Genomic DNA, 13,830 nt, shown 5'->3' with positions numbered 1-13,830 from the left:
AATGGGGGAGGTCTAGGTTGGATATTAGGAAACACCATTTAACTAGGAGGGTGGTGAAGCACTGGAATGGGTTACCTAGGGAGGTGGTGGAATCTCCATCCTTATAGGTTTTTAAGGTCAGGCTTGACAAAGCCCTGGCTGGGATGATTTAGTTGGGGTTGGTCATGCTTTGACCAGGGGGTTGGACTAGATGACCTCCCGAGGTCTCTTCCAACCCTAATATTCTATGATTCTATGAATGCAGAAGGCAGCAAACAAGCAGCAGTTTGAACATGAACAAAGAATGACATATCTTTGATTGCAGGAACTAGAAGCTAAGGCAAAAGTGGACAGACTTAAGCTGCAACTCAAGAGAAAAAATCAGTGCCCTAATCCTGCACCACTAAAATCAATGAAGTCAATGGGAGCTTTGCCACTGACTTCAATAGACATCAGGTGTCAAGCATAGAACTCTCTGTCTGCTGTTGAACCTAGTTAGCATTGAAACAACGATGTCTAAGATGGCAGTTTCTGTGGTGTAAACAGGCCCCTAGACATGATATTATTGATGTAGTCAACACTACAACACAAGTGTTGTAATCTATTCTGTTACTAATGAAACTGCAATTCAAGAATAAAACGAAGTCACACAATTCTCTTGTGCCCAACTCCAGGCTATGGAATGATAGGAAAATGAGCATGCAGAAGGAAAGGCACAAACACTTGCACTCCTGCAGTATTGTCAATGAAAGCCAGTGCTAAGAACTATGAACATCCTGGAGAAGTCCTGTCAGAGCATCTTTACTAAGAGCATAGAATGTGACCAGACATTTAGGGCAGGATTTTCAAATACTCAGCGCTAAACATCAATGAGAACAGAGTTAAGCCAATGCTGAATACTTTTGCTCGTTGACTTGAAAAGGAGCAAAGCTAGGCCAATGCTGAGGAGGGGAGAGTTGGTCAAGGTTTTTTAGAATAAATATTTGTTGTAAAATACCAGTTCACCAAAATCAAAACTTTTTGCAGGAAAGAGTCAGTTTCAATGAGATTTCTGTTTAGAAAAAAATTCAAAATTGTTGAAATATCCTGTTCTGATATTTTCAAAATGAAGGTTTTTTTGGTTCAAAATGATTTTTTGTTTCTAACTGAAAGTTAATATATAGCTAAAATTGTAAAAAAGAGAAGAAAAAAGGTTGAAAACTAAACAAAGATTTTTGACATGATCAAAATGAAACAATTCAATTGCCCCAGACTGGATTTTTTTATTTTTTATTTTTTTCAGATTTTTGGTTTACATTTTTTGTTGTTGTTGTTGAGATTTCAGCTTTTTGGCCTGATTTGGGATGGGAATATTGTTTCCCACCCAGCTCTACTGTTCAGTGGTATTGAAAACCCTACCCTTATTATTACATATAATATCTTATAACAACTATTCATTTAAATATCAGAGGAGTAGCCGCGTTAGTCTGTATTCACAAAAAACAACAAGGAGTCCAATGGTACCTTAAAGATTAACAAATTTATTTGGGCATAAGGTTCCGTGGGTTATTTTTTTTTACCCACGAAATCTTATGCCCAAATAAATTTGATAGTCTTTAAGGTGCCACCGGACTCCTCGTTGGTTTTATTCATTTAAACATTCCAATAATAGCCTAAACATTTGGGACCCTTCACAAGCCCACAACACACTTGGGCTGTTGGGTATCTGGCCCTGCTGTTCACACTCTTCCTACAGCACTGGAAAGATCTGTTTGTCGGCATATCAAGTGAATGTGTAGAGACTTATCTATTTCTATATTAAGCCAATGTTTATGTATCTTTCAAACTAGTGAGACATGATTCATAGTCACATGAAAGTGCTCGAGTCTGTTTAGTGGTAGCTGGTAAACATGTCAAAAATTAAAACAAAACAAAAAATGAAAGGTGATTAAATAATAAATGTAAACAGTGTTTATGATTTCAAATATATTGTAATTTATGTACCATGAATATTCAGTAAATTCAAAAGTCAGAGCTGTACATATTAAGCCCTCTGCCCCTCGCAAATACAGAAGTCAAACGCCACCATATCTATAGGCATGATAGCTGTAACCTGTGCAGCACCTCAGAAGTGTGCTAAGAGTAGTAGAAAAAGGTACTAACCAAATTTCATTTGACCTGTAAGATATTAGAGCGCTCTCTATTGTCATTCCTGGGGTAACAGGTTTTTTTTGAAATCCACAGCACCTTATGGCATCTTGAAGTATCTGTAACTCTAAGGGCAGGTCTACACCAAGGGCGGGGGTCGAACTAGGGTACGCAAGTTCAGCTACGTGAATAGCGTAGCTGAATTCGAAGTACCCTAGTTCGAACTACTCACCCGTCCAGACGCCGCGGAATCGAAGTCCGCGGCTCCAAGGTCGACTCCGCCACCGCCGTTTGCAGTGGTGGAGTACCGGAGTCGACCGCGGCGCTTCCGGAGTTTGAACTATCGCATCCAGATTAGACGCGATAGTTCGAACTCCGAGAAGTCGAACTCACCGCGTCGACCCGGACGGTAAGTGTAGACTAGCCCTAAGTGCACAAACAAACAAAAAGCTCACACCTCTCTCCCTACTGGTCTAGCCTTCTCCCCTTTTTCTTCCTTCTTCTCCACAATGGGATGAATCTTCCCCTGGTGTCCCTGTAGTGTCTGTTCAACACAGAATGCAATCTGATTGAAGTGTTTAGTTCCCCTGAACACTATGGGGTTATTCAGGTGAATAGGGGCTGCAGGATCCAACCCTTATACCACAAGTTTCTTAGCTCAGGGACTTTATTTTATTTCAAAGTCTCAATAGTGCCATATGATACATAGCATACTAGCTGTGCTGGTTGTTGTGAAAATTCAGCTGCTATTTATTTATTTTGTTCTTGTAATTCAGGTCAGTGCTGCCTATCAGATGGATAGGGTCCCCTTTTTATACCTGCATCAGTCAAAATAAATATATACAATAAAAGTGAATATGGAGACAATAAATAATTAATGGAAAATTGATACAGTAAGAAAGGAGGGAAACTGCAAATAAAACAGAGGGGAAAAAAAAACCAAGTAAGACCAACTGAGCAAGGAAATCCACCACTGCCCCTCAAAGAGAATTAACAGTCACTATTAGCTAAAATAAGATCATAATTTGCAAGCAATTCAGATTTCATACACGTAATAACTGACAAAACAAACTGCTAATTGCAGATAATAAACCTACACTACTGAAGGACAAAGACTGGTACAGAATTATGCACACGGAGTGGGAGGTTTACAAGAAGAGAAATGTTTCAGTCTAGTAGACTGAAAATGTAACATACTAGCCAAGAAAAAGGCTAAAACCACCACCTTGAAAACAAGCTGTAATAAGCTACTGACAGAAACCAAAAAGGGTACAGAAAAGAAGTATTTATATAAATGGTGGGCCAAATTCTGGCCCTGATACAGGCGTAGCCTAAGCTTGCAGAGGAGAAACTCATGCTGGGGATATATGCGCATGGGCACAAGAAACAAGGGGATGAAATTCTGATTCCATAGAAGTTAATAATCCTGGTTTTCAACCCAGGACTTTGTATAATGTCAGGTTTTGACATAACAGTATAATGAGTTATTGGTCATCTAGTAATAACTTAGGCAATATTTGCCAGATATATGTTTAGGGTTATTTACCTTTCATTTGATGAATAAACATTTGAAATTAAAACCCCTTGATTTGACTTCTGGTGACTGCTGAACTTGGATTAATCATTGATAGGGCTATGATTTTCTCATGGAGGTCATGGAAGCTATGGAGCCACCGCAGGCGGCCGGGGTACCCCAGAGCTCTGAGCTGTCTCGGGTGGCCAGGGTGCCCCGGAGCACTGAGCCGCCACGGGCGGCTGGGTTTATTCTCAGAGTTTATGCCAGTGGAATGAATTTGGCCCAGAATCCTCATTTCTCCCTCTCTCTTTGGCAACTGGACAAAATCCACCTGACAGTGAAAGAGGAGTCTGTGATGCCAGGCACTTTCATCAGCATCAGAGCCAACTGGAAGCTTATTTCACTTCATGTCACTGCACTTCTCCAAGCCACATCACACCTGGGTTCTCTAAGTCTCTAGACAATCGCAATAAATGAGTTGAGTCCAAATGGCTTTCATTTTCTCTATTGGGACTTCCTCAATAACGGATTTTTCTCCACTCTCCCAGTGATATTTGTTGGATCAGGAGTTGAACTAATAAGGGCTAACACCTATGCTTAGGACCTAATTTACAGAAATACTGAGCACTCAGCTGCAAATGAAGTCAATGGGAGCTGTGCTTTGAATATATAAAGTGCTATAAGAATGGTGAACTATGAAAAATCAGTGTCTCAAGCCTGGTACTGTCACTTTGGCCTTAAGTTTGTGCCTCGGTTTCCCACCTGTACAATGTGGATAATAGTACTTTCCCACCTCACAGGGATGCTGTGAAGATGAATTCATTAACATTTGTGAAGCACTCAGCACCAATAATGATGAGCACCATAGAAATGCCTAGGAGGAAATTCATATGTATTCTGTGTGAGATTTGGATGATGTGTGATAATTAAAGCCTGGGGCCACACATTGAATGATTAAGATAAAAAGAAATACTGCACATTTCCCAAAGAAAGAATGCCCATTGAGGGAGTGCTGCCCATTCTGCGCACTGAGGGCTTGATTCTTCTCTCACTAAAGTCAATGGAAAAACTCCTATTAACTTCAGTGATGCAGGATCAAGCCTAGAGTGAAGAAGGGGTCCTGCGGAAAAGATAGTACGTAATCTTGTAATTTAAGGCTGTATCATAGTGCACATGCACAAAGAGGCTGAATAAAGATTGTATAAAGAACCTTGATTGTGACATTTCTAAACTTTTTGGAGCTTAACTTTGCAACCGAAACAACATTCTTTTAACATAGATTTATGAATGTAATTTATATTGCCATAGCACTAATGGTGATCAGACAGCAAGAAGGCACGGACCCTCTTCCAAGGAGTTTGCAGTCTGGGAAGCCAAGTAACGCACAAAGGGTTGGGGGGAGAGAAATGAAATCATTTTATGTGGTCTCCCTCTCCGTCAGTTCAGTTCTGCTCTCCCATTCATGTATTCTCTGCTTCTTGTTGCCCAATCAATTATATCCTGTCCCCAGATTCCATTTCTTCCTCCCCTTCCCAACATCATATGCTTACTTCAGAGGCCCAGGCAGCTCATTCCCAAAATTCCCCTTAGCTGGCAGGGAATCAGGTAGATCTGAGGGAAGGCTCCTGGGCTGGATGGTTTGAGGTCCACGCTGGGGCTCCTGCTGGCTTTGGGGTAAAGCTGCAGGGGTCGGGTGAGGGCTCAGCAAAGCCACCCCCACAGCAATTCACACCTCTCCCTATTACTGAACAGGAAGAGGCCTGGCAGCTTCCTGCTGATCAACACCTCTCTCTGCTTCTCATGGGTCCCTGCTGAAGGAGCAGAGTGAACCCTCGATGACAACAGCACTATTGTAAATGGCTGGGAGGCCCTGGCTGCAGCATCTCCAACTGCTTCCAGGCAGCACATCAGCAGGTATGTGCTGGGACTGGAGGCAGAGTGGCCCTCTACCCAGGCACCAATCAGCACAACATGAGAGATTGGGGGAGCACTGTGTGCCCACACTCCAGGAAGAGAACACACAGCTCTCCCTCTTATTTTCCTCTGTACATCTGTTGTCTCCTATATTTGCCAACATGCCTCTACCTGCCTTGTCCATGTCTCGAGCTAGAAATTTCAACCTGAACCCAGCTCACTGTCTGCCTGTAAAGAGACATGGCCCTATTTTCTTATAATTCCCATTTAACTTTTTTCTACCCTATTGTAGGTATGAGTTACTGACAGACAAACATTCATCTGTTACAGTTCTCTTAGAAACTCATAATCTGGCTGTCTGGACAACTCTGATCAAGACAAAAACTTTTTGTATGACCTACATACACACCATCATAAATAAACCATTTAACATCTGGTAACAATTCACATTTGTTCCAAAATTTTGCAGCACTACTGTGGGAAGATTTTTTGAAAAACAAATCTGATTGCAGTAATTATCAAATATGCAACAGTAAAACTATAAAACATATTTTCCAAACCATCAGAACTAAAAACTGATCAGTGCTGCATCTCAAATATTACAGGAGGACAAAGCTACCCCTTTTGATATTCTGATGGAGTCTTACAAAATTTTCTCCCTGAATGTCAAAAGAATGTCAATCCTGTGAAAAGAAAAACATACCTTCTATTTAAAAAACCCTAAAAACTGATCTTGCCTTTTGACATGAGACTAAAGCATTCTCCAAGGAAGATGAAAAACTCAGGAAGCAATGGGTTTGGGATGTATTTAATGCTTTATATCTCTCCAGACAAGAGGGGTATTTATTATTATAAATAAATAAAAAAGTACCATCTTCCATGCAATGTTCTTCCTTAGACAGAAAAAGGCAGAGTTCTTATACTGGCTAGGAAAACAACAATAGACCAAATTATGCTTATACATATGTTCCAAATGAACAATCACAGGTCTTTTAAAGAGTCAAATTGGACTAATTTCTAGGGATGCAGCTGGCCAGGGTATCATGAGACGAGATTCTAGTAATTCCTTTAGACAGACCTGGCAGGGTAAATGGGAGAGAAAAAAAGAAATGCCTTTCAAAGCAAATTGCTAAGGCAGAACTAGGAGATAATCACACCTGTGCCTGTAATGGACAGCAGAACATTCGTTCATTTAATAGTTATATATATATAAATTTTGTATATATATTCTCCCTTTCATTGTGCTTTTGTTAAAAGCATTAGTACACTGGAGAAATCTCTCTGCTCATGTACCAATTAGCTTCTAGTTGATAGGAGCAAGAAGTTCATATAGAATTGTATGGACCATGAATCACCTGTTCATACAAGATCCTTTAATTTCAACAAGGCAATAAAAATCACCATAACTGATTAATGGCACACTAGAAACTAACCTACATGTTCTCTGGGAGGCAGCAGAAGTGATAATTAGGGGGAAATGATTTCCCTAGCTTCCTGGAGATAAAATTTAGCCCAGACACAAGTGAAAGAGCTTTATGGCCAATTAGCACATTTGGAAAACATCCACAGACTGATTCCTAATCAAGACGTTCCCACAGAGATATTGAAACTTAGCAGAAACAAACAAACCAAACATGGAATAAGAAAAACAACAAGATTTCATTATGAGAAATCCAACAACGCCTTAGTATGTCTTGGAAAAGGATAGAAAAAAACTTGACATGTCTTCCTTCCTCAGTTACAACACTCCAAACACAGGACGGTAGTCGGATACACAAAAATGATCAGATACAAGTGACTTCCTTGGATTCTATGAGAATCGTTATAATTCAGCACAGTCAACTGACATAACCACAAACTGATTAGGATACTTAAAAAATGCCTGTCCAAGAAACCTGAGCGAGACAAAGGAAACTGAAGCTAGCAAACTTATAAAATCCTTAGACTTAGGAAAAGCTTGCAGCCCTGATGAGATTGCAACACAGTTTGACGAAATCCTTACTGCAAATTCCCCTCCTTGCTGAAGTTTTTAATTGTTCATTTAAAGCATACAGTTCCATATACCAAATGGCCATGGCGGAGTCTCCATCAAAGGCAATTTTTAAATCGAGATTGGATGTTTTTCTAGCAGATATGCTTTATCAAACAAGCATTAGTGTGGGGCACTTCTATAGCCTATGTGACACAGGAGGTCAGAATACATGATCACAGTGGTGCCTTGTGGCTTTGGAATCTATGAATCTATTCCTCCACACTGCTGGCAGCTGTATGGCAACAGGGCATTCAGCAACATCATTAGCAGTGGCCATATCCCCAAATCCAAAATTTTTGTAACTCAAACAAATGTAATTATAAAAATCACAGATCTAGATACAACTCTAGATCCTTCCGCCTACTTACTAGGGGTTTTCCTGCAAATATCCTCTGGTGGGGCAACATACAGATACCTGTTCTTGGCTCCTGAGGTCCCTTCCAACCCTGAGATTCTATGATTCTATGACAAAATTTTAAATGCAAATGTACAGATTCCATCTCTATAACTGGCTGACTTGAAAGAATCTGAGACATTCTAATCATGGAGAAATAAACCCGTTCTCTCAAAGGGTATGTCTACTCTTTGAGCTGGGGGTGCAATCCCCAGCTCAAAAAACCATACCTGTGATAGCTCTGATTGAGCTAGTGTGCTAAAAATAGGATATAGTGACTGCACCCTGAGCAGGAGGACAGGCTAACTTTCCCAAATACATGCCTAGCATCTTGGATGAATCGAGGTGGCTAGCCCCTCTTGCCACTCAAGCTACTGGACTATGCTAGTTGTGATACAATATAGGGCCCTTTTTTCCCCCAATCTGTGAGAAGAGAAACCCCATTGGTTCACTAGCTGCAAACATATTTTAGAAAATGTTTGAGTCTGCACTGGTTGACATCCAGATTCTTCTAGGGCCACCCAGAGGATTCAGGGGGCCCGGGGCAAAGCAATTTCGGGGGCCCCTTCCATAAAAAATGTTGCAATATTATAGAATACTATATTCTCGTGGGAGCCCCTGCGGGGCCCGGGGCCTAGGGCAAATCGCCCCACTTGTCGTCCCCCCCGGGCGGCCCTGGATTCTTCTCACAGTCTTAATGGAATAAATATCATGGTAATATGACATATTTGCAATTGCTATTATATTGTAATCAGATTTCAGAATGGCTCAAAAGTGATCTCTTTTACCAAAGCAAGAATTTCATTAATATTTCTCTTGTTTCATATCTAATCATCAGATTAAAAGAAACTTCATAAAATAGAAATTAACAGTTTTTAGTTGGAAAAATATTCTTCACTTCTTTTCTTAAGACACAGGGATAGTCTTAAGTACATGCTTAAGCTTAAGCATATGCTTAAGCGCTTTGCTAAATTAGTGCCTTGAACAATTGCTGATTTCTGCATTTCAGAGGTGGGTGATAGGATTCATATAGAGAGTTTGCTTTTCAATTTAAAATTATACCTGAAATTAAAAAAAAAAAAACACCACTTTTAGATTTTTTTACATCACTGTTCTACTTTTGCTTCAAGTAACACCTAAGATTACTAAAAACTGAAAGAGATTTAAAACATTCTCTATTTTCCCAGTTTATTTGTACATTTGTCATTTTCTATCTAGTCAGTTTAATTGTTTCTCATGAACCGTCAGCAAGTTGCCCCTCCTTGGTTAGTTAGAACACTTTTTAAAAATACAAAACTGATTGTGAAAGCAGGGCCTCAGAGAAAGGGGTAGTACCTGAAGCTACATTTAACTTACATTTTTGAAATTGGCTAGATTTCAGACAGGACAGTGTACTTTTCAGTTTCTAAAGAGCTTTGGAATACTTCACAATGAAATGCATGATGTATATGTGAGAGATCATTGTAACATACATTGCAGTTAACAAAAAAACATAACAAAGCAGTCGCTCACTATAGAACAGGTTGCATCTTGCCATCAATTGCATGGGGAACCCCCACTGAAGTCTCTGGGGTTTTGCATAGAAATTGATGGCAGGATTTGGCAAAAGTTACGTCAATACCATTGACATGTTATTTTATTTGTTTCACTATTCCTCAAAAGAGAAGAATATCTTATCCCAGAGTGCAATCATTCTTTCAGGTTGCATTGCCTACCATTAGTATGGTTGCGATGACTTAAAATTGTAATCACATGGCCACCTTTTTACCACTTACAAACTGCCAATATCTGCTCCATCTAAAGTGATAAAAGAGTTTTTGGAAGATGAATGAAAACTCTGAGCCAAGGTAAGCTGAAGAATTATAGGGCATCACCATTAAACAAATAGGTTTAGTTTTACACATATTTCATTTGTGTCTATGAAGTAACAGCATTTTAAGTGAAAGAAAAGAGTTATGCTAATATAGCAGTCAATGGTATAATAATGTAAAGACCTTGGTCTTACCCTTTGTTTTCAAGTCGTTTAATACCTTTGATTCGGTGGGCAGTATATCGCTCACTAGTTTTATCTCAATATTTCGAGATACCAGTTCTAGCAATTTTTCAAAAAGACGCTGACCCTGGGGAAAATATTAAAGGAAAGCAAGGTTAATAAAATGAAGAACTGTTTGAATTATACAGCAATAAAAAAAGACACATATAAAAGCAAAATTATACTGGACAGTAACTGGAGTAAACAGCAGTTAGTCCACAACTATGCTGAAATCTGCCTAAAGACAGCCTCAACCCCCTTTCTTGAAAAAGGATTTTGAAGATCAAATTTGCCGCTCACTTATTCCAGATTGTGGTCAGTGATGTTGCACAGGTGTAACTGATCAAATTTGGCCCTCAGTTCTTAATACTGCATTAACAGCTTAGGATTTAATTTCCTTGGTTTAAATAAAACAGAGACAAAGGATTTATTTTGTACTGAACAATTAGGGAGGTGGTCCAGGAGTAGTACTAAGAGGTCCAATTGGGCACTAGTTTGTCTTTCTGCTGCTCTTGAATATACACAGTTAAACTGGTAATGAAAGTGGCAAGTTGTGCATGCTTAAGTGTGTCTTGTTCAAACATTCATACCTTTTCTATTTCAAGCCACATTTTGAAGATTTTGCAAAGAGTGAATTTCTCACTGAAGACAAGATCCATGTTAAGTCTGATCTTTCAAAACAAAGCCACTTTGGAATTCTCTAGTTTTGTTGAAAATGCATTTTTAAATACTTATATAATTGTAAACGCTAAAAGGGATTTTGGCTAAACTTTAAAAAAAGGAACCATTGGACTGAGACCAAGCATGTAATATTTAAATCCAAATGAAATATGCTGCTAAATTATAAATATCTAAAATGAAGAGTCCAGAATATAATGTCCAGCTCACTATTAACTATGGTATGCTACCACGCTATAATGAGGGTTTGTGTTTAATTGCTGCTATTTTAGCTCATTAAATACAGATGTCATAAACGATTAGAAAAACATAAAATAAAAAGTATGCAGAAGTCATGGTTTTATTTAACTGACTTAGCCAGGGTCTACCCTCAGAATACACATACACATTTCCCATGAAAGTTATTGGGAGCTGTGCATGATCCCAGAGTAAAATCTAGCACAAAAACTTAAAAGGAAAAAAAAAAAAAGCAAGTTTTCAAGAATCACATTATATTAACCTGCAAACAAATCATTCTATACAACACCAGCAAGGGAGAAAAAAAAAATCTACAGAACCATGACAATTGGCTCCTGGCACAAAACGTGCACCCTTCCCAAGTACATTGATCCCACTAAAGCCTTAATAGGGTCCATGCCAGGAAAATGATCCATGCGAAAAATAGTATGTGATTAAATATCATAATGCATATGCACAAAGGGATGGAATTAAGGTTGCACAGGCAAGCTAAATTCTGGCATTTCCTAACTTTGCTTGACTCTGCAACCTAAATCATGTTGTTTTAACATAGCTAAGGCTCCACTCAAACTCCTTCCTGTTCCTCCCCACCTGCACAGGAGTGAGTAGCAACCCCCAGCAGCTGCTCTCCCTCCCACGCACACATCTGTGATGTATGTAGTCTGCACAAGGAAGTAAGGGAGCATCTTCCATCCCTTTATTCTACTGTGTGGAAGGAAAAGGCATCTCACTATTGAGTCCCATGTCATTGTATACTTAGCATAAGTGAAGTACAGGAGGTCTCTTAACCTGTTCGCAATACGGCTCCATTTCTAACCATTCATTTTCAATGTGCTATGTATACATCAAGGCAAAATAAGAACAGCAGGCTTTTAAAAACAAGTTGAAATGATTCTTCCAAATTATAGGGAAGCCACAGGGTTGCTATTACAGTAAACAATTGTTTATTTTTACTTGTGTTACATACAAAACCACCGCCCAGCTCCTGTCTCAGCACAGAGCTCACAGAAACTCTATGAAACAATTGGGCTCTGCTGCTATGAATGCACCAGTGCTTCTTAAGTGCAGAAACTGCCCCGACTGAAATAGCTTCTAATGGGGCTGCCCAGTTCATCTCTTTTCCAGGGCAGAAGTCACTGACCAGCTAGATGTAATAGGAGAATCAGAAAACATTTTTATTCAAATTGCTCACTATAATTCTGTTCCGCCTTTCCTAAGATCATTAGAAGGCCCTACACACAATATCTTCCTCTCCTTATTCCCTAAGGACTAACAGCATAGGCGCCAACTCTGTGGGTGCTCTGGGGCTGGAGTGCCCACCAGCAGCCCTGCGAATCAGCTCCTCTCCCACCAGTGTGTCCCACCTGCTGGCAGACCCCACCAATAAGCTCCTCCCCCTCCCCCTAGCACCTCCTGCCTGCCGTTCAGCGGCATGCAGGAGACATCAGGGGAGGGGCAGAGCAAAGGCGTAGTACGCTCAGGGGTGGGAAAAGGTGGTGGGTGGGAAAAGGCAAGGCAAGGGTGGAGCCTTGAGGGAAGGGGTAGAGAGGGGGCAGAACAGGGGTCAAGCACCCCCAGGGAAATGAAGAAGCTGGCACCTGTGACTAAAGGCATGATCCAACTCCCACTGAAATGAGTGGGAGTCTTTCTGCTGTCTTCAGTAGGGAGTGGATCAGTCCCTTAGCCCTTAGTGGCTCAAAGATGTTTAAGATTGCACTTCTGTGGCCTGACTGATGGCTGCTGGTGCATAGCGAAAGCAGGCATCTACTCTGAAAATCCTGAGCAATATTTTTACTATCAAAAGATACCCAATGATATAACCCTAGAAAAAACAGTTCTCTGTCGAAATACAGTGTTTGTATTCTTAAATTGTAAACCATTGAAAATCTCAATACAGAAAATGTTAAATAAAAAGCAAAAACATTTAATATAACAGCCAAGGTCATGATGCTAATGAAGGCCATGTAGTGGCTAGAAAGAGTGGTCATATGTGTTCACTATGAGTAAGAGTGCTGAGAATTGTTAGAAATACACAAATGAAAAGATTTGCCTTTTTCCTATTTGTCACTGCATGGTCTATGCTTTTGGCAGGTGCTCAAACCCACACAATGCTGAATTTAGACTCTCAAAACAAATGAAAAACACTGAACTCTTTGTATTTACAGCCTCTTATATCCCATACTAGTAACTAGGGGAAATTTTACAAATATTTCCTAATACAACCCAGGATTAAGTCTCTTAAATGATGCACTGTATTGGTTAAACTATCCTGCTTTCTTTCCATTTAATATTTCGGACCCAGCTGGTAATATTTCTTGATGTGTTTATTTGTCATTTTACTGTTATTGTTCTCTGCAAAAGGACCAGGGAGAAGATCTGAAGAGTTTTGTCACTGCTGTCAGCAGCCTTGAAATGTTTCTGTCAAATAAGAGTCCTCATGCTGTAACTCAGGGATTTGTGAGACAATATCAGACTGCTGTGTGACTACACAACAGTCTCCAGTATCATTTCATACATAGTCAGCTTATGAGATCTGAAAAGAAATCAGGTACCAGACCAAGTACCATGAAATTGCAGCATGCTATTATATAACCTTTATGAAACCATGCCTCTTAGGAAGCTGGCTATATTCTCTTGTATTTTGCACAACCCATTGAAACAACCTTCTGAAAAAGGCAAAGTATGATATAACAAAATATGTTTTACATGAATAAACTGTCATTCTCTGGACAGTTTTGGATCTAAATTGCCAGTGATCCCCAATGTCAATCCCAGCTATAGATGCCCCAGGAAATGGGTGCATTAAAAGCATCACTGAATTAAAAAATGAAAGTCAAGAAATGAAGCCAATTTCTTCACTCTCACCAGATGACCTGATTTTAGACTGGCTGATTTCCCTTGCTGCTGTTATCTTTATAAGC

General features: G+C 39.8%; 1 protein-coding gene across 7 annotated transcripts in view; it reads right to left on the bottom strand.

Moving 5' to 3' along the window:
• Positions 1–13,830, bottom strand: part of PLD5 (phospholipase D family member 5) — a 262,504-nt gene that overhangs the window by 94,708 nt on the left and 153,966 nt on the right. For 6 of the 7 annotated variants that reach the window (XM_039531261.1, XM_039531269.1, XM_039531260.1 and 3 more), the window contains one exon: positions 9,968–10,082. In XM_039531261.1, the coding sequence (XP_039387195.1) occupies positions 9,968–10,082 (115 nt within the window). Of the gene's footprint in view, positions 1–9,967; positions 10,083–13,830 lie in introns of those variants that run through there. The other variant, XM_039531267.1, reaches the window with a different exon arrangement.

Source organism: Mauremys reevesii, linkage group 3, assembly GCF_016161935.1.
Source record: "Mauremys reevesii isolate NIE-2019 linkage group 3, ASM1616193v1, whole genome shotgun sequence".
In the NCBI taxonomy this organism is placed as follows: domain Eukaryota; kingdom Metazoa; phylum Chordata; order Testudines; family Geoemydidae; genus Mauremys; species Mauremys reevesii.
This window is presented reverse-complemented; position numbering and strand designations above follow the sequence as displayed.